The sequence below is a fragment of the Gossypium hirsutum genome, chromosome D02 (assembly GCF_007990345.1).
Source record: "Gossypium hirsutum isolate 1008001.06 chromosome D02, Gossypium_hirsutum_v2.1, whole genome shotgun sequence".
NCBI lineage: Eukaryota > Viridiplantae > Streptophyta > Magnoliopsida > Malvales > Malvaceae > Gossypium > Gossypium hirsutum.
Window position 1 is genome coordinate 60213365 of NC_053438.1, and position 26244 is coordinate 60239608.

At 30.8% G+C, this 26244-nt stretch overlaps 2 protein-coding genes and 1 long non-coding RNA gene across 5 annotated transcripts; all 3 read right to left on the reverse strand.

The window, feature by feature from the left end:
- Positions 1 to 117: 117 nt before the first annotated feature.
- LOC107909698 (protein DETOXIFICATION 29) lies at positions 118 to 5456 on the reverse strand. 2 transcript variants are annotated; one of them, XM_016837325.2, is made up of 8 exons: positions 4644 to 5456; positions 4002 to 4543; positions 2201 to 2287; positions 1736 to 1792; positions 1381 to 1619; positions 1168 to 1286; positions 482 to 568; positions 118 to 377 (listed from the first exon to the last, which is right to left on the reverse strand). In XM_016837325.2, the coding sequence occupies exons 1-8, from the start codon at positions 4980 to 4982 to the stop codon at positions 285 to 287; spliced, it is 1563 nt and encodes a 520-aa protein (XP_016692814.1). In that variant the 5' UTR covers positions 4983 to 5456; the 3' UTR covers positions 118 to 284. The 2 variants fall into 2 exon arrangements, with proteins under 2 accessions (XP_016692814.1, XP_040944853.1); XM_041088919.1 differs by having other exon boundaries at positions 1168 to 1310; positions 4644 to 5169.
- An 8013-nt stretch (positions 5457 to 13469) lies between these two features.
- Positions 13470 to 14504, reverse strand: LOC107909700 (uncharacterized). 2 transcript variants are annotated; one of them, XR_005910482.1, is made up of 2 exons: positions 14092 to 14504; positions 13470 to 13715 (listed from the first exon to the last, which is right to left on the reverse strand). It is a non-coding gene; the product is annotated as an uncharacterized lncRNA (long non-coding RNA). The 2 variants fall into 2 exon arrangements; XR_001687311.2 differs by having other exon boundaries at positions 13470 to 13753.
- A 5651-nt stretch (positions 14505 to 20155) lies between these two features.
- LOC107909699 (protein DETOXIFICATION 29) lies at positions 20156 to 25802 on the reverse strand. The gene is made up of 8 exons (XM_016837329.2): positions 25352 to 25802; positions 24716 to 25257; positions 23508 to 23594; positions 21259 to 21315; positions 20918 to 21156; positions 20716 to 20834; positions 20502 to 20588; positions 20156 to 20419 (listed from the first exon to the last, which is right to left on the reverse strand). Exons 1-8 carry the CDS (start codon positions 25670 to 25672, stop codon positions 20327 to 20329), a joined length of 1545 nt encoding a protein of 514 aa, XP_016692818.1. The 5' UTR covers positions 25673 to 25802; the 3' UTR covers positions 20156 to 20326.
- Positions 25803 to 26244: the final 442 nt, after the last annotated feature.

Below are 26244 nucleotides of genomic sequence, written 5' to 3' on the forward strand. Positions count from 1 at the left end.
TAGTAAGTACCGGGACAGATAAGGTGGGAGAAGATTAATTTCGTTCATTCCAATAAGAGAACAGATAAAACAAATACCGTTTAGCTTTAGGCTTGTGATACCGTGAAAGAGTTTAAATGCATGGGCAAAAAACTAATCAATTATTATGAAATAGATACCTCAAAACATAAAAGATAAAAATAAACTTTCAAATATCCAAGTTAATTGGGGGGGGGGGGATAATAATGGACGAATATATTTCAGTCCACGCTTTTAGGTACTGCTTGAAGTGCTTAACATTCTCTTCAGTTATTACTATTTTTTAACATGTTCGTCTCTTTAGTGTCAACGTCACCTCCCCCTCCCCATTTCTTTATCCTCTCCCCCGCCATTGAAGCCTGCAATAATACGCATATATAATTCAAGTTAGATACAGCATTTCCACTTTTTCTGTATATATATATATATCATAAAATGATGGATATTATTTAATTTCTCTTACCTCTTTATTCCAATTGGTTTTGTAAATCATTCCAAGTAGTACACAAGTTTGGACGACTGTTCCTGTTAACATCCCACACCAAATTCCCTGCACAACAAAATGTAAATAAAATTAAAAAGATAAGCAATTGAGCTAAGCTAAGTATTAAGGTGTGCAGGTAGTTATGACGGTTAGTAGTTAATGTGGTTGTTAAGGGGGTTGTTACAGTTGTTAATACTTGTATTATAAATAGTAGGGTTTGCGTTCTGAAATATCAATGAAGAAATAATCTTTCCAGAAATATTGTGTTGTTATTTTCTGCAGTATTGAGTCTTTCTTAATACTAAGAAAAACATTTCTCAAAATCCAACTCTTCCAAAAAAAATAAACAATCAATATCAACTGCAGTAGACCTCAGCAACAAGTAGAAACTTTTAAGGCCGTTGCACCAGCTAAATACAAGCCCCATATGCTCTTGAAACACCAAAACCAGTAACCCAAATCATGCCTACGCATTTCTCAAGAAGTCATACCAAAACATCCTGTATGATATCAGCGAAAGCTCCCCCACTCAACAAAATTCCAAAAACTGAGATAAGATTCTATCAAACCAAAGGCCTCGCCTAATGTGAGAGTGAGACCCAAAGGATCTCCAAACAGATAATATAGGTATTTACCAAATGAGGAGATAAGGAGATACGACGTACCTTGACACCCATGTGAAGCAGGAAACCTAACGTCAGACCTAAAGGAACTCCAAACAGATAGTAACACGTAATATTTACGTATGCAACAGCAGTCTGCCATCCAGCTCCAACCGCCATTCCTATATCATACGTAAACTTAAAACCTATGCAATCAAATTTCCATTAAAACATAAATTGGAAAAAATTATGAAAATGGATGTCGTAAAGTCAAACCTGAGAGGACAGGTTGAACATTGTTGATGGTAATGCAAAGGGCCAAGAGTGGCGTGAGGTCTATAACCATCTCTTGAACTTGTGAATCGTTTGAAAACAAGTAGGGATAATGGTTTCTGAAGATGATCAGAATAAGGGCTATCGTAACACCAATCATAAATGAATACGACACTGCCACCAACAATGAAAATTTCGCTGTTCTAGGATGCCCTGCTCCCAATTCATTTGAAACCCTCACGCTGCACTTTCATTCATTTTTAATAAAAAAAAAAGAGTTAATGTCTGCCATTATTATTAATTATTTTTGTGCATTTAATTTGTTAAGATACTATATACTTTATAGTTTCAGTATCACCTTATAGCTGCATTCATTCCCATAGCCACCATGATTGTCCATCCCAATATGTTCATACTGCACAATTCAGCATTCCAGATCAGTTCTTAATTCTACTCATATACTGGGATGTCAACAAAAAGAAATTAATTTAAACAAGAATAATAAAACTACAGCTAAACATAAAATTAATTTGCTTTTATACCAACTATATATTTACCGGGAATTTTCTTATTCATATATTGGAAAGTTATAAGATTAGAAAAATATCATGAGGTATGCATGTGTGTCACTGTTATTGTCTGTTTGTTGACATAACTGCGTGCATCAGATGTGGTTGAAACTTTTATTTGTTGAATGAATGCAAGATTTTAGATGAAATCAGCAGATCCTCCAGTAGGCGACCTTCACATTTAATAGAAACAAACAGTGCCCCACAATCAACAAGTAGTGGTTAAAATGATTACTTAAAAGAAATGCACTCACCAGATAGACAACGCATCCACTGATACTTCGGCGTTCGTTAGGTATCCAGCGAAAAGTATCAATGCCATGAAATACCATACCTCTAAACTGCAAATCATTTTATACATTTATTAACCATTTCTCTCTTCTTTTCCTGGAATCTTAACTATCTATTTTTTAAATTTAGAATTTAAATTCAATTATTAATACTGTTATATTTACTTTTGTAAAATTTATTGGTGTGATATTTTAAAATAACAAAATAATACTCACTTGATATTAATGTAATTAAAAAATAGCTCGTAATGAATTTAAATTTAACAAAATAATTTCAATAGTGTTAATAATTATATTTAAATTTTGAAATCTTAAAAAATTTAAAATAAAAGCATATGAACAAAATTTTAATTTTACAAGAATACATTATTTTTTTACCTAAATAATACAAAAAAAATATAATTACAAAAATAAAACATGTTATAAATTACTTACTAGAATAATATATTTTCTACAATAAAATTAAATACCACCAATGTGTCAGATTTGGACCATCTATAAAAAACAATATGTTAATAAAAATAAATAAATCCAAAAATAGATGTATAAAATTCAAAATTATACCATAATCACTCCAAATTAAAAAAAAAGTAATTAAAAGTAAGGGAATTTTTTAATTTATTTTTATTAAAATATTATTTTTATAACTGCGGCCGTCACATTGACTACATCCAATTTCACTGTAAAAAACATATAATACTCCTAAATAATCTAAAATATGTCCATTTTCTTAATTAATACTTTTTATTATTTAAATAAAAACCCAAGAGTACACTCATATTTTAAATCTAAAAGAAAATAATTGGATATAGAAATTTAAGGAAACTTGTTTTTTTAGGTCATAAAGGTAATGGAAACGTAGAAAAGATGTCCAATAAGGATTTTTTACCCCATTAATTTAAAATAAATAATTAAATATTAAAATAATTACCCTACAAATTAATTATCAAAATGGATTATTTATTACAATATTTTCTAATATCGCCTGGCTCAGTTCAATTCCCACAAATAATATTATTTTATCAAAAATTAATAAAATATTATAGGTAAGAATTAAACTTACAACTATCAAATTAAACATCACACACTCTACCACCTAAGCTAAAACAACTATTCTTTTATATAATAATTATAATCACTAATTATATTATAATTTGATATAATTAATATGTCAAGCGACATTAAAAAATACTGTAACAAATGATTTATTTTTAAAGGTTGTTGAGGTGAAAAAAAGGGTCAAATGAGAAATGATATTGTTTCTATCTTGTCATGTCTTCATAAAATATTTTAAAGAAAATGATTGAATGGTAGGTGTTCAACTGACAAGTAGGCTGATCCTTTGCCTCACTCTTTAAAAAATAATTCTAAAAATCCCAAATTTAAAATTAATTTTTTTCAATGTATTTGTTTCAAAGTATATTTTAAAAAACTTATATCAATTTTGAAACGTTAACTTTCGGTATAAATATAAAATAAATAAATGTAAACAGATGTGAAATAAATAAAAATGTTAATAATTTATGAAAATTAGATAAAAAGTTAAAGTTTATATAAATAATTACGTGAAATTAAAATTAAGCATTTAAAAATAGTTTTAGGTAAAGGGTTTAAACTCGTTCTTAAAAATGTTATAAAACATGTCTCAAAAATAGAATCAGATTGAAATAGGAAGAATAAATTTAGGGATTTATTTTTTGAAAAAAATAAAAAGACCTAATTCATTTTTAAAAGTGATTTTAAGTTTTCTGCCTAGGTGACTTACCAGAGCATTACTGCTGAAGCTAAAGACAATCTAACAAAACCCCACAGATGTTGAAATGCCTTCCCAGAGAAGCCGGTCCAAGTCCGATCACATGCACCGCTAATTATGTACAAAAACTGAGCCACAACAATGAAAATCCACGACATATTTAAAACAACGGCTGCACCCACTAGGCCCCATCCCAGCTTTAGCATCAAGAGCCAGCTTAATACAGTGTGCAGAACCAACGCCACTCCAGCTATCACCGCCATCACCATGATCTTGCTCTGCGCCTGTAAGAACTTCGCCATCGGAAAGTTGAACGCGTAAGCAAACAGTTGAGGCAACATCCATATTGCAAACATTCCGGCCGCCTTCGATATGCTTTCTGTTTGGCCTATTACCCTCAAAAATTTTGCCGCAAATATGTATAACAAGCTTAACATCAAAGCCGTTGAGTTGAGGATGACCCATGATCTTTGCATGTACACCCCTAACATATCAACCTGCCCTGCTCCAAATGCTTGGCCGCATAAAGTTTCGAGTGCACTTCCCATCCCAAGCTATTCAAGTTTTAATCAAGTATTGTGTGATTACTGTTATTTGTAACTAAGCTAACAAAACTAAAACTATTAACAAAGGAAATTTAATTTACAGATTTACCATGACGCCAAAGGAGAAACCGGCGATGACTGAATTCTCCACGGAGACGGCGGCAAGAGCTAGAGTGCCAACTTGGCCGGAAAAGACTTGAGTGATAGCGCCGAGGGAGTATCGGCAGAGAGATGTGAAGATGGCGGGGCCAGCAAGGAACCAGAGCTTCTTGGACTCTATCAGGTATTCTCTGAAGAAGTCACGGACGCCGTTGATCGGTGGGATGTCATCGATGCCGGGCGTGAAGGTGGTGTTTGATGGTCTAGAAAGTAACTGCTCCTGGTGGTGGCTGTCCTCGCCGACTAGCCGAGGGGAAAGAAGCGGTTGCTCAGCGTCCTCCATAGCCATAGGAGAGCACAAAGAGCAATCGGCCAAGATATATATAGATTATATGTTTGGCTAGAAGAATGCTGTGGTTGGAGATTGAGGTAGGGTTTGGATGGACGATTAGGTGCAGTACGGTGTGTTTAGTTTATTTTTTGTCTCACGCTACAGTATTGCTATAGTATCTAATTTTACCGTCACCGCTGTTTTTACACTAACCGCAGGTAAATGCACCGCCTATCTAAACTTACTCTGAAACGGTATAAATTTCTATTCGAATTTAAAAATAAAATTAAATCCGGGCAATTTATGTAAATATGTTGAAAAAAAAACATTTCAGAAATTACACTATCTTTTTAAAAAATTACCGAAACGACTTTTTTTTTATTATAAATTTTATCGATAATTTTTCCTACCATCAAATGTTTTGGTTTTTTTTGCTACATATGACTTTATTTCGGTCTAACATTCCTTTGGTATAAAATGATTTTGCAAAACATGATCAACTCCTTAATACAATGTTTTTATTCTTTTTCTTAAGGGCGAAAACAAAGTTAATATTTTACGCTTTATTCTTGCTCAACCTTTTTTACCATTATTTTAATATTTTAAATATTTATATTGTTATTTTAAAATTGTTTGGATATATTAGAATTAGAATAAAGGGGTTTTTTTTACTTAAATAATATAAAAAATAATATTTAAATACTAAAATGGTATTCTGGTTGAGGTTTATCTTGATCTAAATAGATAATTATATTTAATTAAGTACTTCAATTAACCTCAAACTTCAATTCAATTCATAATTCACCATTTATATAAAATTACTAATTTATCCCTAACATTTTAACTTTTTATAATTTAGTCCTTAAGCTTATAATTTAAAATCTAACTATTTTAATCTAAATCCATGTTAATCAAACATGCAAGGGACCTTAAAAAAACTCTTATTTACCATCATTTCACAAACAAACCCTAGAATTTATACCTTTAACAAATTAGTCCATAATTCCAAAATTCATCAAAAATCTTTTAACAAAACTTGTTTAATTTTCAACAAAGATTCATAATCCATCGTTTAAAATCACAAACTATTCAAAAACATCCATGGCATAACCCTTAAGCTTTAACGGTTTTACAAATTGACCCTTGGGCTAGCTAGATTATGCTACAACAAACTCAAAAACATAAAAATCATTAAAAACGGGGCTCAGAATCACTTAGATGCACTAAAAGAAGCTTGGACGAACCTAGACCTAACCTTAAATGATGAATTTCGATGGTGATAGGAAGAAATGAAGAAGATGAACATGTTTTCTTAGTTTATTTTAGTTTTATTTATTCATCTACCTTTTCGCACTTTAAAAACTATCAAAATTGCAATAAAACCTAATCCATATAAATCCACTAACTAATCAAATGGTCTAATTACCATTTAATTCCTTTAGTTTAAGATTCCATGCCTATTAGACTTCTTTAGCTAATAGAACTCAACTTTTTCATATTTTACTGTTTAGTCTTTTTTACTTAATTAATTAAGCAAACATCAAATTTTCTTAACGAAATTTTAATACGACCTTACTATAATTCCATATAAATTAAAATAATAATAAAATAATAATTTACTCATCAAATTTGTGGTCTCAAAACCACTATTTCGATTTCACTGAAAATGAGTTGTTACATAAATTGATTGATATTATCAAAATTAAATTGAATTTATGCAAAGAATATGACTTTTTTTTTCAAATTAAAAATCAATGTCAAATTTTTTTATTTTTTTTCAATTTTCTATTTAGGCCTTAAATTGAAAATGATTTTTATTAAGCGGAGCAATTTATTCAATAACAAATTTACCAAATGTTTTGTTATATAAAAAAATGGGGAGATTGTTAAACTAAGGTTTATTTGATAATATGTTTTGATATAAAAAATTAAATTATTTTTGAATAAAAGTTGGAGTTGAACAAAATTACAAAATATTGGAAAAATAATTTCTCAAATGAAGTCTAAGAGAAGAAAATTTTGAACACTTATTTTGAAGTCTTAGAAAATTTTTGAATCAACTTTAAAATAAAGTTAAAATTATTTTAAACAAGTAAGAATTCTTTCAAATAATCAAACTATTTTTAAAATAAGTCAATATATCTCTAGATACTTTTTGGCGAAGTATCGATGGTTTTCAAAATATTAATCCCTCTTTTAAAAATGATACCAAATTGACATTCTGTTTTTCACAAATTCAACTAAGTATCGATCTAGTATTGATAATTTTCATATGGTATCGATAACATTTTTCTGGTATCGATATCTTCATCTCCAATGATCACTGAATGCTGTAGTTAATGTAAAAATTAATGATAAATTTTTAGTTGGTATCGATACTCGCTGTTGCAAGTGAGTTTTCACATCCTTAATGACTCTATTAAAATCTCCAACAACCAGAATGGTTGGAAATCAATTAAGGGTTATAAATACCAGCTTCCAAATATCCTACTACAACAATAGAGATAATTCAAGCTTAAAAGATCGATCAATCAACCTTTGTGCTCAACTTTCATACTTTTCTTGTACACACTTGTAAGCTTTCATTGTTATTCTTTTAGCTCAAGTGTATTCTTATTTTTTAGTGCTTAATTGGCAAACAATTCAATCTTGTAAGGATTTCTTCTTATTTTTCTGTTTGTGTTTACTCTTTGAGAGGGCTTGTGTCTTAAAGTTTGGGTAGAAACCTAAAGGGAGTTTGCAAGATTAAATCTTGTCCTCAAAGGTTATCAAATTAGTGAATTTAGGAAAATCCTTAGTTGTGAAAAGCTATGGTACTGGAGTAGGCAATTGGGGTCAAACCACTATCAATCGAAGTGTTTATTGTCTTTATCTTTTTTTTAGAACCACCAATTTTTAAGAGAGCAATTCACCCCCTCTTGACGATTTTGAGTTGAACTATCGAGCTAAAAATGTTTGTATGAATGTTGTACGCTTTTAGTATATTTTGTTATAATTGTTGCATGTTTATAATATCTATTATGATGTATTTTGTTTTAATGAAGAATATGGATCTTTTGGTTGAAACCAAGATCAATAATAAAGACATTTGTCTTGCAGACAATGCTACAACGCATAATGTGCTTACTAGTAAAAAATATTTTTCTTATTTAATTACAAGCAATGAAAATGTCAACACTATATTTGGTAGTGCAAAATTAATCGAAGGCTCCGGAAGAGCTATAATATTATTACCCCGAGGGACACTGTTTATTATAGTTGACGCACTATTTTCATCAAAGTCTTAGAGAAATTTATTAAGTTTTAAACATATTCGTTGAAATGGATATCATATTGGGGCTAAAAATGAAAAAATATTGAGTATTTGCATATTATAATAGTTATATCTGAAAAGAAATGTGTTTTAGAGAAATTACTGGCCTTATCTTCAAGCTTATACTATACAACTAGAGTTGTCCATGGGTCGATTCGAATCAGATTTGGGTTAGGCTCTAACAAAATTTTAGGCTCGATTGATAGGCCCGACCCGACTTGAAAATTGGGCCTAAATTTTTTTCCAAGCCTGACCCGAATAAAAATTGCTAAAACTTGACTCGTATTAATTTTTAAAACTTTTTATTTTTTATATAATTTTTTAAAAAATATAGTACACTAAAAATATTAAAATAAATTTTTCCCAAAAAATTGAAAATTAATTAAAAAAGTCTTTATACTTAAATAACACTAAGATAAGTACAACTTAACAAGCAAATACCTTTAAAATAGTATTAAAATTAACAATAAAACAAGTGTTATACAATATCTAAACATTAACAACAAAATAGTAGCAACATAATAGTGAAATTGTGGCCCATTTTCTTTATTGCAAAACAGTAGCAAAACATGGAAAAACAACAACAAAACAATAGGGATTTTTTTATTGCAAATTCGGGACAGGCCAGGCCCAGGCCAAAAGAACTTTGCGTAAGACCTGACCCATTTTCTAAATGGGCCATTTTTGCCCTAGCCCATTTTTTGAGCCTATGTTTGTGCCCAAACCCTCCCATTTTTGAGGCAAGCTGGCCCGACCCGACCATGGACAACTTTCTATACTACTATTAGTATGATTGAAACACATGTTGTAGTAAATCAGAAGTTTACAGATCCAAGTACATTTACTATTTGGCATGACCAATTAGGCCATCCCGAGTCATCAACAATGCGAAAAATAATTGAGAATTCATATAGTCATCGATTGAAAAGCCAAAAGATTATTCAATTTAAGAAATTCTCATGTGCTTCTTGTTCTCAAAGAAAATTCATTACAAGAGCATCACCATCTAACATTGGGACAAAATCCTATACATTTCTAGAATGTATTCAAGGTGATATATACTACTCATCCACCATGTAGACCATGTAAATATTTTATAGTTTTAATATATGCATCTATAAAATGGTTACATGTGTGCTTATTGTCAACTAGTGACCTAGCGTTTGCGAGATTACTTGTGCAAGTAATTAAATTAAGGGTACAATTTTTATATTATGTAATTAAGATAATTCGTCATGATAATATCAGTAAGTTCATGTCCTAGGCTTTCAATGACTATTGTATGTTTATTGGAATAACAATTGAAAGTCTTCTTGCTTATGTTCATACACAAAATGGTCTAGTTAAATCATTTATTAAACGCCTCCAATTAATTGCTAAACCATTACTTATGAGTACAAAGCTTTTTGTTTCAGTATGGGGATATGCTATTTTACATGCTGCAACACTTGTTCACATTTGACAAAAAAGTTATCATAAATTCTCACTATTGCAATTGGCATTTGGTCAAAAATCAAATATTTCCATCTTAGAATTTTTGGATGTATGGTATATGTTCCAATTGCTCTACCACAACACACAAAGATAGGTCCTCAAAAGAGGTTGAGAATATATGTTGGGTATAAATCCCTTTCTACAATTAAGTATATTGAACCAATGGCAAGAAATTTATTTACAACATGGATTTGTCGATTTTCATTTTGATGAAACAATATTCCCAACCTTAATGGGATAAAGAAAAAAATTGGTAAAGGAAACATGTGACACATCATTATCATCTCATTTAGAATCTTGAACAAATCAATATGAACTGGAAGCTTAGAAGATTATACATTTACAGAATATTGCAAATCAGCTGCCAATGTATTTATTAACCTTAAAAGAGTTACTGAATCTCATGTACCAACTGAAAATGCTAATTTGTATTGATATCTGTGTAGGATAATCTGCTAGTAAATAAAAGTAAGCCCCACCAAAAGCGTGGTAGACCAATTGGTTCCAAAGATAAGAATACTCGTAAAAAGAAAGAAGTAAATGCTCTAGATGGTCATATTATAAAGGCAAGTGCCCAAGAAAAGACCAAAGACATAACTGACCATAAAATCTCAGAAGAGGTTTAGGTACCTGAAAATAGTGATAATGAAGAGATCTTGATAAGTTATGTCACTACATGAAAAATATGGAATCGAAAAGATATAGTTGCCGACAACATTTTTACTTATAATATTGCTACTGAAATAACAATAGAAAATGAGGATCTTGAACCTACATCTATTGGGGAATGTAGAAGTAGAAAAGATTGGCCAAATTGGAAAGACACAATACAAGCAAAATTAATTCTGCTTGCTGAATGTGAGTTTTTTGGACTTATTGTCCAAACACCTAAACATGTAAAGCAAGTGGGGTAAAAATGGGTATGTGTGAAAACCAAATGAGAAAAATAAATTTGTTAGATATAAAACAAGACTTGTAGCACAAGGATTTTTACATAGGCCCGACATGAATTATGTAACACCTATTGCCCTACAAAATCATTGGGTCCAAGCTATGAAATGCTACATTCGTTGCCGAAGTAACCTTACTCATTTAACTTTCAATGTAGTAGTCAACCATTATCTGATCTTACACAACCTTACAAATGCTCTAATGCTAACCCATGATCGAAAAATGACCTAATTACAAAATTTTATAAACATCGATTCGTCGCGGAGAGGAGGTTCCTCGTTGCACCGGGCCTGGAGTCTTGAGCTCGTCGCAATGTGACATCTGTTTCTACAATTATACAATACACATAGGATATAACACCTTCATATTCAATTACTACATCCACTTGATTTAAAGCAAATCAAGACATATCAATTAGCTCAAACATTCAAATGTCAACCTTCAACTATGCCATATCATATTGAATCAAGCTATTCCATTACAATTACATACAAATTTAATTCACTCATCATAACCTTCATGCACTTGATTTAAAGCAAATCAAGACATATCAATTAGCTCAAACATTCAAATGTCGACCTTCAACTATGCTATATCATATTGAATCAAGCCATTCCATTACAATTACATACAAATTTAATTCACTCATCATAACCTTCATGACCTTGATATGAACCATATTAATTCCAAACCAATACTTACCTCAAACATGACAACCAATCATACCAATTTCAACTAGATATCAATTATTTCAAAAACATGCATCCACTTAACCATTCATTTTACCTTTTACCACAATCTTTTGTATACCAATTTCAAGAAGGTACTTATATCACCTCCTCAAAACTTCAAACATTACCATGAAACATATACAAAATCTTCACAAGCCAAATTCATTTCCATGTTCAAATCATCAAGACTTTCAAACATTAAAGTATGTACCAAGACACTTATATACATGCCACAACCCTAAGTTCAAAATGATTAAACATCCACAGATTTGGTGATAGGATAGTGTAAGCTTTTAGTCGATCCAGCTTGACATGTTCCAAGGGTAACAATCTACAAGAAAAATGGAAAACAAACGGAGATTGTTGGTAAGTTCATAGGCATTAAACAAAAGTTTAATTTAGTTTTCAATTAAGCACAATAAGCTACTAGCTTGACATAAATTGTCTAGACATGAAAAATCACAATAACAACAAGGTGAACTTTAACATATAATAAAACTGTATAATATCTAAATCACTTATCATATCAATTCATGTCATTTTGTACAACAATTTTGCAATCTCCATTACACCGGTGAACTCTAGTAAATGGATTTGGATACACGGGTATCTCTATTACACCAGTTGCTCGTCCGAGCTAAATATATTTGTGTCAGGTTACTCATCTGGGCTAAAACTTTAAAAAGACACCAGGTTACTTGTCTAAGCTAAACATATGCCACATGTATCTGAGTATCTATAACAAATGCTGGAACTCAGTAATCATCTGTAACCAATCCAGTAATAGTGCACACAAAACCCTATTGACATGCCAATTGTATCCCAACCTTTATCATCCATTACACAATTTAACATTTCTTTACAATTTAGTCCAAATCTCAACTTTTGAACCAATTCACAGCCAATCACATATAATTAGAAACCAAGTACATAATAATCCATATGAATAATTACCATATGAACTTACTTGGTCAAAGCAACAAAGAAGTTAAATTTTAAGTGGCTAATAGATAATTTTGGCTTCTTTCTGATTATCTTCGGTTTGATCCAATTCTTGATCTATACTTATTTTAAATAATTCATCAATACCAACAATTTTCATATTATACCATGATATGTATGAACCTATACAATTTTATTTTTCTAATACCTATAACTTTTTTACATTTTATTCAATTTAGTCCCTAAATTCGAAATACTCATAACTTTCAATTTTGAGCTTCGATTTGAAAACTGTAACATCCATACTCGACCTGGTCTCTGAGTTCGGGTCTCAGATGATACAAATCCTGAATAACTGGCTAACACGTTTGAGTTATGTTATCAACTAATTGACAATACACCATAATATATACTAGCATAAACAACTTTTAAAATTTCTGCTTTACAACTTCATTTAAAACTTTGACTTTCAAACTCTAAAATTTTATGGCTTGACTAAAACCCCGAGGCATAGTATCTAGGAGCACCCTTTTATACGCATGTTAAGGCAGCCACTCCCTTCTCTTTCAGGTTGGCGAAGTCTGGCTCAACCTCCATTCGATTTTCGGTGACAACTTTATCCCCTAATTAAGCAGTCCATTTGTACGTTCAATAAAACTTAGTGGGAATCTGCATAATAGACATATAGCAAAATTCAAAACTAAGGGATTGGAGTTTAAAAATAATTTTTCCACTCTCTAGTCATCCTTGGCCATTAGTTGATTGTATCGATGAGGTCTTTGTCTTCTCCCTTTTCCCTACAGCCTACCGTTGATTAACTTCTTCTCTATATGTAATATACACAAATTTTCTTCTAGATATGGGTTCTCTAGGAACATGGACTTGAACACACCTCAACCAAATTTATTTTCCCACACAACCTTAGATGGGAGACCCAATGTCGGTCATTGGTTATCTGTCATTTATTTCCTTGGGTTTCAAATTCTTATCCTCCCTATTTCCTGGACAAACTACTTGCCTTAGGTTAGTGTAAGAGCCCATTTTTGCCCGGCCCGTTAGTAAAATAAAATCAAATTAAAACAAAAAAAAAGTCCAATAAAATAGCAGTCCAAATTACAAAAATTCTAGGCCAAACATGGCTCAAACCCAAGTTCCAAATACCCAATGCCAGCCCATTGGCTATCCCTAGCCTGACGGCCCAATACCAAGCAAAATCAGAAACCCTAGCAGTAGCCTTCTGCCCTTGCGCCGCAATCAGCCCCTCCTCGCACGCGCACCTTCGAACACCTCCCTCCACGTCACTGTACAGCCTCCGTATGCCTGCAGAAAATCAACACGCAAAGAGCACAAGTAGCCCCCTGCACACAACGAACGCAACAAACGCACAGAAAACGCAACAAAAACAAAAAACAACAGCAAATAAAAATACATATTTCATTGTAATGTTTGTTTGTTTTATCTTGGCTATATAAAGCCATTTTCGAGAATCTGTAAATGGGGGATTCAATACAAAAACACATACACAGATTGTAAAGAAAAAAGAAAAGCAATACAACAAAGGTTTTCTTTTTTCTCTCTTTGTGATTCTGTTCTTTTTCCAATCGTTCTTCTTCCTCTTGTTCTTTGTTTTTGTTATTAATACATATATAAGTATATATATTTATAAAAAATAAGAGATTAGAGGGAAATGAGGTACCTGATTGCCGAACTGTCGGTCACTCCGCTATTATCGGAGTTGGGCGAGAGGTAGGAAGGTCTCTGAGCGGCTGGTTCTTCGAACGGCGCATGGGGGAGTACCTCTCTGCTCTAGGTTTTTTAAAATAAAAAGAAGGCTGCTGAAGACTTAGGTTTTATTTTATTCTTTTTAGTTCATAGGCAACGAAAGAAACGGCGCCGTTTAATGGCCTGCGACCCACCCGATAACGCGATCCAATCGCGGCTTGACCCGCGTGTTTTGGTAGGGGAGGACTATTTGCGCGTCAGGTCCTCCACTTTTTCGTTTGGGTTCAATCTAGTTTCTATCGTTCTTTTAAATTGGGCCGCCTATTTTCCTGTGATTTTCATTTTAGTCCAACTTGCAACGCCGCGTTTTAGAGGGTGGGGAATATTCCCCTTTTGGTCCCCCATGTTATGCGCGTTTCGCGATTTGGACCCCTTTTTTTATTTATTTTAGATTTTTACCCTACATTATGGCTTTTTTTGACAATTTTGTCCTCTGTTTATTGTTATTGCTAAAAATCATTTTATTTGTTGTTTTTACTATTGTTATTATTAGTAATATTATTTTAACATACATAGTTGCTTATTTTCACATATATACACACATACATTATTTTATTTCATTACACATTATTATTTTATTTTTCTAGTCTAATATATTAGCATATATTTGGTGTAAATTATTATTTACACATTTCATAATATTTTTTAAATGTTTATCCATATACTTTTGCGTTTATAATACTATCTTAAACACATATGTATATATAATTTATATCAAATGGGTTTATTTTGCATACGAATGTATATTATTGATTTTATTATTGTATTTCCCACTTATACTTAAAACATACATAATGAATTCAAAAAAACTCCTTGGTGTATCTCACTTTTTTTTATTTTATATATCATATGTCATTCCCTTTTTTATAAATATTATTGATTTAAATTAACAAGTATATGTTTTTAAAACTATGATCTTTTTTATTTATTCGGGTATTATTATTCCATTTGACAATTCCTTTTTAACCATAATGGTGATTTATTTCAAATTCTTACATATAATATTTATTTTCAATTTATTCGAATTATAATTTCTCTTATACGTACATCTTAAATCATTTTAAATTCATACATTTTGCATGCATATTAATTTATTTAGTGTTTTGATGAACTTTAAATTCTTTAGTTTTTAAGTGTTAACATAATATATATGATGTGAGAATTGTTCTCGGGTGCATTGTATTGATTGTTTGCATTTGTTAATTATTCGTAGATCATTAGATTGCAATTTGTTTACAAATGATTGCTGAATATTGTATATCATTCCGTTGAGTTTCTTTCATTAAATCTTGCGTTTAACATGGTTTAAGTATCGAAATCCCTTTTAGATGTTATAATACTCGACATTCATAATTCACGAGAGAATTGTGTCCTAACTTGCTGGGCTTCAATTTTTCTGATGAATTCGGGTAATTAAGCATCTCTTGGGTAATAAAAAAAACCTCATGGTTTCTACAATAAAATTCTTAAGATTTCAAAATGTTGGATTCTAACTTACTGGATACGACATTTTGTTATCTCAATTTTAGAGTAAAGGCAATGTTTGACGTTTAAGAATTTCGGGAAAATTGATCCCTAACTTATTGGGCTTGGATTTCCTGATCGACTTAAATAATCAAATATCCTCCTTCGAATACATGATTTTCTTAAAAAAGGGGTACACATTTAATTCCAAAGATCGAATTGTTGCACCCTAACTCATTAGGTGTGGCAATTTATTTCTCCAAAATGAGTCCGTCTTATTATTCATTTTTTGTTTACTCAAGTTTAAACTTTAGAGATTGTATTTTAAAATCTTTTCAAAAATTTGACATTAAGACATTAAACAATCAATTCAGTACCAATTTTGGGCGTCACGAGGGTGCTAACCCTTCCTCGTGTGTAACCGACTCCCGAACCTGTTTTCTCAAAATTCGCAGACCTAAAATTATTTTAAAGGTGATCCGATCACACCTCAATAAATGATCGGTGGCGACTCCATTCCCATTTTCAAAATCGATACCTATTCTTTTAAATTATTAAAAGTGATTTCGACAGCTAGTCCTTGACGGACTCCTTCTTTTTCCAACTCAAGTGACTTAACCTTGTATGACCTCGATAGACTTAGCCACCACTAATAGCCCCTTATTCGTGGACTCTTTAGTCTCGGTCCTTTGTCAAGTACATTCTCGCTTGTTTCGTCAGCCTTAGAGCTCATTCCTTTTTGGCGACCCTCATCAATTATTGTTGCTGCTAAGATCCTCCACTTTAGAATTCCCGTGTCCACTTTCCCTGTTGATTCTTCATACTGCCATAGTTGAGATATGGTCTCACACTCTTTTATCCCATTTTGAATATGCTGGTGGTATTCTCATGTCTTCCATTCTAGCAGACTTTACCCTGATTATCATATCAACAGATTACCCCTTGTTTACTGTCTCGCGGACTACCCAGTGATTACTGCCCCAGCAGACTCCACATGACACCATAGCCGAACTATGGTCTTACACAATATAACACATGTTTAAAGTCCTACAAAATTCTATTGGTTGTGTTTACTGTCTCGATGGACTATCCATGATGCTGTAGTGTCTTCCAGCTATGGTCTTACTCACTATAACCCCGTGTTTACTATCCCGACGGACTATCAAAGGATGCTATAGGGTCTTTCAGCTATGGTATTAGTCTTATTTACTATTTTGGTGCACTTTCATATGATGTTATAGCATCTTTTAGCTATGGTCTTACTCATTTCTATCATGATATCATAACATATTTCAGTTATGGTCTTACTCATTTTAGGCGTATAACCTCTAATTGGATCTATGGCCTAGCCATGATCTTTCTTATTTACACTTCCCATTGCATTCCTTCTATTCCTCCATTTAACCTTTCTTAACCTTGATGCTCAAACATCGCACTGTCTCCTCTGCAAGGCCCGAAGCTTTGCACATCATAGTTTGCACTCAGCAATACCGTATGGCGATATCTAATAGAATCACCCTTTTTCCCATCCTAACTTCATCTATCCCTTTAATAATTTCCTGCCATGGTTTACCATGTATAGCATACAAACACAAATATTTGGAATCACTAAAAACATAGTAATAAGGAACAAGCCAACTAATGCATGAGTCATTTACCACATTCACACCAAATTTATGCTATTCATTCAACATCTCAGAAAAGGATATAAAAACTCACATTTCTTCTTTATTTTTAATAGCTTAGCTTATTCTAATGCTAAATCCTCATTCGTCCTCGTAGCTAAGCATACAATAATTTATCGATTAACTTGAAGTCATTCAAACTTTAAAACCCATAATTTATAATTTTACAAAAGTTCGAAGGATTCTTACTCTACTTTTTTTTCTTCAATCCACAAGTTCAAAGGGATAAGGAAGCTTACCAGTTTTCAATCTTTGTACTTCTAGACTCAAATTCGCATTAAGGTTGCAACATGCATGACTTCCTTTAGCTACATCCTCTTCTTCTTCATGGCGACTGAAGAAGACGAAGCTTAGAGAGAGATTTTGGGGAAGCAAAATTGAGAGGAATTTCATTCCCACGTACACCTATATATACTCCATCAGCACGGTCTCCACAAACCATTGCTACCACTTAATCTTAATTATTATGTCTCCCATTATGCAACCAACCGGTTCCAATCTAACTAAACCATGATTGAAATTTAATCATCCTCTAACCAACCACTCAAGTTTTCTAAATATCTCATTAGAGTCATCAAGTTCCCCTTTCCATCCAATTAGCTCCCAAACTTTTCTTTAAGTTAGGGTCCTCAGGGGACCAGGCATGACAACTTTCCCACCCTAAAAGAAAATTTCGTCCTCGAAATTTTTCTCTTGTGGCGGGTCATGAGCAGCCTACAGGAAACCTATCCTTCTTAAGATTAAGAACATAAGTAAATACCATCTTTTCTGTTGCTAAACAATAATTAAAACGTTGAGGTATAATAAATCGACATTTAAACTAAGTTTTCTACTAAATTAAATAAATGTTTTAAAATAATTATTTTCAAAAACTCCGATAACCCTGCTAGGCCATCTCGGTGGCTGATGTAATCCCTTGAATTTAAGTCTAATGTCTAGGCCAGGTTAGGGAGGTTACAATACCATAATGATTACATGGACCAATATTTTGGCACCGACATCGCCCGACATTGTAGATTTTAGGTCATTTTTTTAAGTAATAAAGCTTTCGGGTTATTTTTGAAAAAAAATCCTATTTTTGTAACATTTCAGAGTTGGGTAACCAAAAAAAAGAATTTACTTTCTTTGGACCAGTACCCTTTCCGATTTCAGTCTAAATGGTTTGAGCGATTGATCTGGTTCAATTCAAACAACATTGATTCTAACAATTATTCTCATTATCCAACGGTTGGTCTATTATCACGTGCTCATTTTGATTTTAGGGATTTAATTTTCAATATGAGAAACCAAAAAATGAATTTTTATATATTTTTAACACTTTATAATTTTATTTAAAAAAATAAATTTTATAATTTATTAGAACTTATTAGATTTTTTTTATAAATTTTTATAATATTTAATAATCTTTTATAACTTTTATAAGGTTATATCAATTTTAATATTTTTTTTATTTTTATAAGTTTTTAATAATTTTATATGTTTTTATAAAATTCAAAATATGTTTTGTTAATTTGATTATAAGTTTTTAATTTTTTCTTTATAATTTTTATAAGTTTATATCAATTTTATTATTTTTTAAATATTTTTAATTTTTAATAATTTTATAATTTTTAATAATTTTAATTTTTTATTATTTTTAAGAGAAAATATAAAATTAAATTGGAAGTTACCACATCTTACCATCTTATTGTTTGTCAATTTATTTTGTTCATCTTAATAAAAGACAGAAATAATTAACAAAAAAGCTCAATTGAATTTTTTTTATTAACAACATAGCTTAATTTGGTGCGAAATTAGTGTACTAACTTAATTAATTTTTTCCCTTTTTTTCTTTGAAGGTTTTTTTTTACCTATAACCCAATTGTTTAATAGAAGATCCTAAGGTATAGGTGAAATGTACATACAAAATGGTTCATGGAACACAAGAAAATAAAAACAAGGCTTAGTATAACCTTTGTTGCTTGAGTTTGAAAACTTTTTAATTCGATATTTAAGCTTTTTTTTAGTTTTTTAATCTTAATTCGACATTTTTTCTTAATTCAATACTTAAATTTTTTTGGTCTAATTTGATACTTAAACTAGTTAAATGTCATATAAATTACCTCAAAAATACTAATGATGTTAGTTTTTTATGAGGGAACAAAATAGCTAATGTAAGATTGACATGTGATAAATGACGTGAAATTTAATGAAAAGAATGTTTACATTTATTTGGAGTTTTTTTGTTTCGCTAAACAATATATTTAAATTTTAATTTTGTTGGCACTAATATTATTGTAATGGTTAATGGTAAGAATTATTTAAGAGAGTCCGTGTGTTTAAAATATGGCCAGGTCTTCACGAATTCCTCGATTTCACAAAACATTGTCAGAATTAAAAGAAATTTGTGTTAAAAATTATATTCTGAGCTATGATTAATAAATGGATGTTGAAGATGAAAACAAGAATTTTAAAAACTAAAATAAAAGAAATCTATTATGTTATATAAAATTAAAATTAATTAAACATTTGAAATATAAAAAAAAAATTCTATATCATCTACACATGTTAGTTATACATTGTTTGTTATGCACTCAAAAAAAAATGTTTACATGCATTGATAGCTATTGATGAAAGATTTATGAAATGGTTTTCACTTAATTTCTTGATAAGACTTTATTTATAAATGTAAAAATAATTATATAAAATTCAAATCCGTGATTTAAAAATAAAATAATAGTTCAAGATAATTTAAAATTAGGATGTTGATAATAATTACTTTATTTAAATATTTCAAACCTAATGCCACTATTAATAGGAATGATAATCTCATAGACGTTCTCATGAAAATGAACGTGAAAACTAGTTTTCTTATGTCTTAGTAAATAAAAGAGCGGAAGTAACCCATAAGAAAATTCTAATTCAATGTGGACAAATTGGAATCTATCATTGTCAGTTCTCTAACTGAAATTGGGGTTCCTCCAATAGATGAAAACACAATAGCTCTTATTAAGATTCTTTTTAGCTATTGTTATTATTATCTTGTAGCATATTCTTCTCTCCAGAGTGAATTTCGCCTCCCCATTTCTTTATCCTCTCCTCCGCAATTGAAGCCTGCAATAAAAAATATATATAAAATTCAAGTTAGATGCAACATTTGTAGTTCTTTTCTATTTATCTGTTTAATTTTTCTTACCTCTTTGGTCCAATTGGTTCTGTAAATCATTCCTACTAGTACACAAGTTTGCACGACTGTTCCTGTTAACATCCCGCACCAAATTCCCTGGAGAGTAAAATTAAAAGAAGCAATTGAGTGTTTGCAGCACTCAGCATTTTTTTAAATTCTCTTGCACTATAAAGATTTTCTTGAAAAGTTTTTATTTGAGTTGGATGATGGAGAAGATACATACCTTGACACCCAGGTTAAGCGCAAAACCTAATGTGAGACCCAGAGGAACTCCAAAAATATAGTAGCATGCAATGTTTACATAGGCAACAGCAGTTTGCCATCCAGCTCCAACGGCCATTCCTATATAATAAATAATTTTGTTTATAATGTTTTAAAGGCAACTGATATCCCTGAAACTAATTAAGAAGCAAAGAAGACGAAACCTGAGAGGACAGGTTGAATATTGTTGATGATAATGCAGAGGGCTAAGAGTGGAGTGAGGTCTATGACCATCTCTTGAACTTGTGAATCATTTGAAAACAAGCGGGGATAATCATCCCTAAAGATGATGAGCATTAGGGATACTATGACACCAACCATAAACGAAGATGTCACGGCCACCAGCAATGAAAATTTCGCTGTTCTTGGATGCCCTGCTCCCAGTTCATTTGAAACTCTCACGCTGCACATTCATTCAAATATTTATAAACAAAAATTAATGTCTGCCGTAATTATTAATTATTTTTTGTATTTAATTAAGATACTAATACAGTTTCAATATCACCTTATAGCTGCATTCATTCCAAAAGCCACCATGATTGTCCAACCCAGTATGTTCAAACTGCAAAAGTTCAGCATATGTTAGACTGGAATTTTCTTATTAATATGATGAAAAGTTTAGACAGAAGTCATGTGATGTGTCAGTGACAAAACTGCGAGCGTCGAGTTTGTGGTGAAATCGATCAAAGTGACGCAATTAATGGTCCTGACTCTCCTCTTCTGCAATGCCCACCTGCCTTCATTTACTCCACGTTACGCAATTAGTACTCCACGTTACTAAACGACAACCTCCAAACTACTATAATAATTTTTAATTTTTAAAAATATTAATATAATATTATTAAACATCCATATTTAATTATTTATGTTTAATAATATAATTAATTATTTTAACAAATTATTAATAATATATATAATATATTTTGAAAATAACAATTTTAAATTTTAAATAATTAAAAAATATTTATATTAATATTTTGATAATATATATTACACTTTATAAATATTTAATTTTAAATGTTTTATAGTATAAAATATTATTATTTTAATTATACGAATATAAGCATTTGTTTAAATCATTCTTAGCTTCATTTATCCCTTACAGCTCTAATGTGTCACTTTTCGCTCTCATATATTTTAATATATGTAATTTAAATTAAATTTTAATTAAACATTGTTTATTATTGAGTTTATATATGATATTTATTGTTATAAAAATACTATCTTATTACAAAATAAATTTTAATTGTCAATTGTAACAAATATATTTATGTTATATTTGTTTTACTAAGAACAACTTTTAGAAAATAATTTTAAAAATAATAATCAAATAATAAAAAATATTTTACACATAATTATCTAAACACCAAGAAATATCAAAATTTTCAAAAAAATAGTCCGTAATTTATAAATTATTTTTCCAAAACTATTTTCAATAAAAGAAACTAATTAAGTATGAAATGATTACTAGTGTATTTTCTCTTTTGAAGTTTTCAACTAACAAAAGGTGGTAAAAGAGATCGGCTTTAACTGATGCATATAAATATCAGTTAACGATTAGTTGAAATGTTTTTTTTTTTTTTTAATTTATACATTTGTTAATTCAAAAATAAATTATGCATTTGGTATATTTCTCTTTCTAAATCTATATATTATAAGTGAGATATAATTTATGCACGGTTTTCTGATCAGCAAAGTTCTAAATTTCTTTGAAGGCAGAGAATAGCAAAGTTCAATTTTTTTTTTGTTTTTGTTTTTTGGTAATTACAAAGCTCCAAAATTTGTTGATATATAACTTTGTTTCTAAGATATTGTTGTTTATGATTTTGGCTTCATTTTTAGTAAAAGATTATGTATTAATGTGAGTTTTGAGAGCATTACTCATAATTAAATTTGGTGGATGACGACTAGTCTAGTAAATTTGTATTTTTAATATTATACCAAATTTCAAATAAAGTCAAAACCCAAATAAATATAATATTCTTTGTTTTAAAACCACTTGGGATAGCTTCATGTTAGAATATTTGTATTTAAGACGGATCTATATTATTGTACGACTTTTGACTCTCTTAAGAGTTTAAAATATAATTTTGATGCTATATTTCATATTGATATCGTGTTTTATCTTTTAGTTTAATTGTTTATACTTTAAATTTTATGTTATAAATAATGTTTTTTTGTTAAGATGAATATGATTTAAAATTTATTTAGTAATTATATTGTTAGAATTACATAAAAACCAAAAGTTTACCCATAATAATTTTGGTTCCAATCATTTATGAAAATTATAAAATTAAATTACTAGATTTGAATTATTATATTATTAAATATATATTACATCAATTATATAACTTTAAATTCATAATAATTAATAATAGAACAAACCCCAAGCTTTAAACTTAAATCCTGAAATAATTAAAAAAAAATTACAATCTAGATTCCCCATCCAACCCAAGTAATCCATAGATCTGCATATACTAATAGAGGAGTGCAATGATTAACTTGTTATATCTTCAAAAAGTAATAGTGATGTTAAAAAGAATAGTTAATAAAGAGAAGTAATACCCTACCCAACTAATCTGTAGGCCTGCGTATACTACCAGACATAGTCGAGTGCAATAGATTACTTTGAAATCTTCAAAAGTGACACTTATCTTAAACAAATATAAAAAGAATATTTAATAAAAGACAAGTAATGACAACTAGGGGTTAAAATGATGCTTAAAAAAAAGAAAAGCAAGGAATGACACTCACCAGATAGACAACGCATCCACAGATATATCAGCGTTCTTCAGGTATCCAGCGAAAAGTATCAATGCCATAAAATACCATACCTCTAAACTGCAAATGTTTTTGTGTTAACACTTTTATACTTAAACATACTCCTTCAATTTTGTAATAATAATAAATTGGATTTAAACATGCAAAACATGGGGATTCTGTTTTTGTTTTGCTTGAAACAAAAAAAATAAAAAGCTCCATTTCTAAAGTAACTTTTTTACTTCCGGCTATTTTACTAAATTAATCTAAAAAAATATTATATTTACAAAAATAACTAAGGTTTAAAAATAATCACTAAAATAACCTAAAATAAATGATATTCACTCGTATTTTGCACTCATGATTGCCTAATAATTGTATCAGACTTAAAAAAATTAATTTTTTGGGTTTTGGCCTGTCAATGGCCGGAACTTAGGTATTTTTTAAATTGTATAATACTGATATACGAAAAAAGGAAAAAAAGAAAAACGCCGGCACCCAGTACAAATTTAAAAAAAAATTCTTTTTTTTTGTGTCAGAATCAAATATAAATATACGAAAAAAATTTTAAAAAAATTTTCTTTTTTTTGTGTTAGAATCAGATATAAATATACAAAAAAAAATTTTAAATTTGTACTGGATGCAGGCCATTGACAGGCCAGCACCTAAAATTTTTTTTATTTTTTTCGTATATTTATATCTAATTAAAAAAGAATTTTTTTTAAAATTTGTACTGGGTGCCGGCCATTAACAGGCTAGCACCCAAAATTTTTTTTAACTTTTTCCTATATTTATATCTGATTCTAACACGAAAAAAAAAGAAATTTTTTTTAAAATTTGTACTGGGTGCCGGCCATTGACAGACCAGCACCCAAAATTTTTTTTTTTTCGTTTTTCTTTTTTCCTTTTTTCGTATATCAGTATTATACAATTTAAAAAAAATACCTGAGTTCCGGCCATTGACAGGCCAAAACCCAAAAAATTAATTTTTTTTAAGTCTGACACAATTATTAAGCAATCATGGGTGCAAAAAACCAATGGGTACTGTTTATTTTAGGTTATTTTGGTGACTGTTTTTAAATCTAGGTTATTTTTATAAATATAATATTTTTTTAGATTAGTTTGGTAAAATAGCCTTTACTTCCCTGTTTTTATTTAATTTGGATTTTAACAAAGAAGCCCAAGTGTTAGGTTGGACTTACCAGAGCATTATAGCTGAAGCAAAAGACAATCTGACAAATCCCCATAGATGTTGAAATGCCTTCCAAGAGAAGCCGGTCCAAGCCTGACCACAAGTGCCGCTAATTATGTACAAAAACTGACCCACGTCTATGGCAATCCACGACGCATTCAACACAATGGCTGCACCAACTAATCCCCAACCCAGTTTTAGCATCAACAGCCAACTAAACAAACAGTGCAGAACGAACGCCACCCCGGATATCACCGCCATCGCCATCATCTTGCTTTGCGCCTGTAAGAACTTCGCCATCGGGAAGTTAAACGCGTAAGCAAACAGTTGCGGTATCATCCATATTGCGAATATTCCAGCGGCCTCCGCTATGCTTTCCGTTTGGCCTATTACCCTCAAAAGTTGGCCCGCGAATATGTATAACAAGCTTAACATCAAAGCCGTTGCGGTGAGGATGACCCATGATCTTTGCATGTATACCCCTAGCATATCAAGTTGCCCTGCTCCATATGCTTGGCCGCATAAAGTTTCAAGTGCACTTCCCATCCCAAGCTATTCAAGTTTTAATATCAAGAATTGTAATTAGTGTTATTTTTGACTAAGCTAGCGACCCAAATGAAAACGGAAATCTAATTTACAGATTTACCATGACGCCGAAGCAGAAACCGGCAATGACCGAATTCTCCACGGAGACGGCGGCGAGGGCCAGAGTGCCAACTTGGCCGGAAAATACTTGAGTGATAGCGCCGAGAGAGTATTGACAGACGCTGGTGAAGATGGCGGGGCCAGCCAGGAACCACAGCTTCTTGGACTCAATCAGGTATTCTCTGAAGAAGTCACGGACGCTGTTGATTGGTGGGATGTCATCGGTGCCGGGGGTGAATGTGATGTTTGATGGTCTAGAAAGTAACTGTTCCTCCTCGCCGTCTAGCCGAGGGAAAAGAAGCGGTTGCTCAGCTCCCTCCATCGCCACGGGAGACGTAAAGAGCTGGAATACAATGTATAATATCAAGTCAACCGGCCAAGATATATATATTGACAATATGTCAGAATGTGGCTTTGGGTAGAGATTGTATTATCATAATATTTTCCACGCTGGTCCAAAATTAATTAACGAAATTTAATGCATTTTAATAGTACTACATTTTAGTTTAAATCTAAAACCCATATAAAATAGAACCATTTTGAAATGTTGCTTTTCTTATGTTTGGGCGTTTACATAAATCTTATATTTGTTTTTTTTCCAATTATTTTAATTTAAATTCAATACATGTGACTTTTATTTTAATTCATCCATTTGATTTTAATTATAATATATTATATAGCTGTAATTGTAATTAACTTGTACTCTGTTGAAATCTTAAACTTAATCATATGATTTTTATTATTCATTAGTTTAATTAAATTCTACTTTTTCTTTTTATTATTATTAAATCGTGGCAGTAGCACTCACATTAATTAAAAGATCACGCTGGTCTCATGGTCAACGATGGAATCATTCATGCATGCCCTCTCATAAACTCAAGCCACAATTGTATC

Excerpts from the sequence above, each read along its gene's own strand:
- LOC107909698 (XM_041088919.1), bottom strand. The coding sequence starts at position 4,982 with ATGGCTATGGAGGACGCTGAGCAACCGCTTCTTTCCCCTCGGCTAGTC. Across the intron at positions 4,544-4,643 it reads GTTTCTCCTTTGGCGTCATG|CTTGGGATGGGAAGTGCACT; the intron begins GTAAATCTGTAA and ends AAACTTGAATAG. Across the intron at positions 569-1,167 it reads TGCTTCACATGGGTGTCAAG|GGAATTTGGTGTGGGATGTT; the intron begins GTACGTCGTATC and ends TTTGTTGTGCAG.
- LOC107909699 (XM_016837329.2), bottom strand. The coding sequence starts at position 25,672 with ATGGAGGGAGCTGAGCAACCGCTTCTTTTCCCTCGGCTAGACGGCGAG. Across the intron at positions 20,835-20,917 it reads TATTCAACCTGTCCTCTCAG|GAATGGCCGTTGGAGCTGGA; the intron begins GTTTCGTCTTCT and ends TTTATTATATAG. Across the intron at positions 20,589-20,715 it reads CGCTTAACCTGGGTGTCAAG|GGAATTTGGTGCGGGATGTT; the intron begins GTATGTATCTTC and ends TTTACTCTCCAG.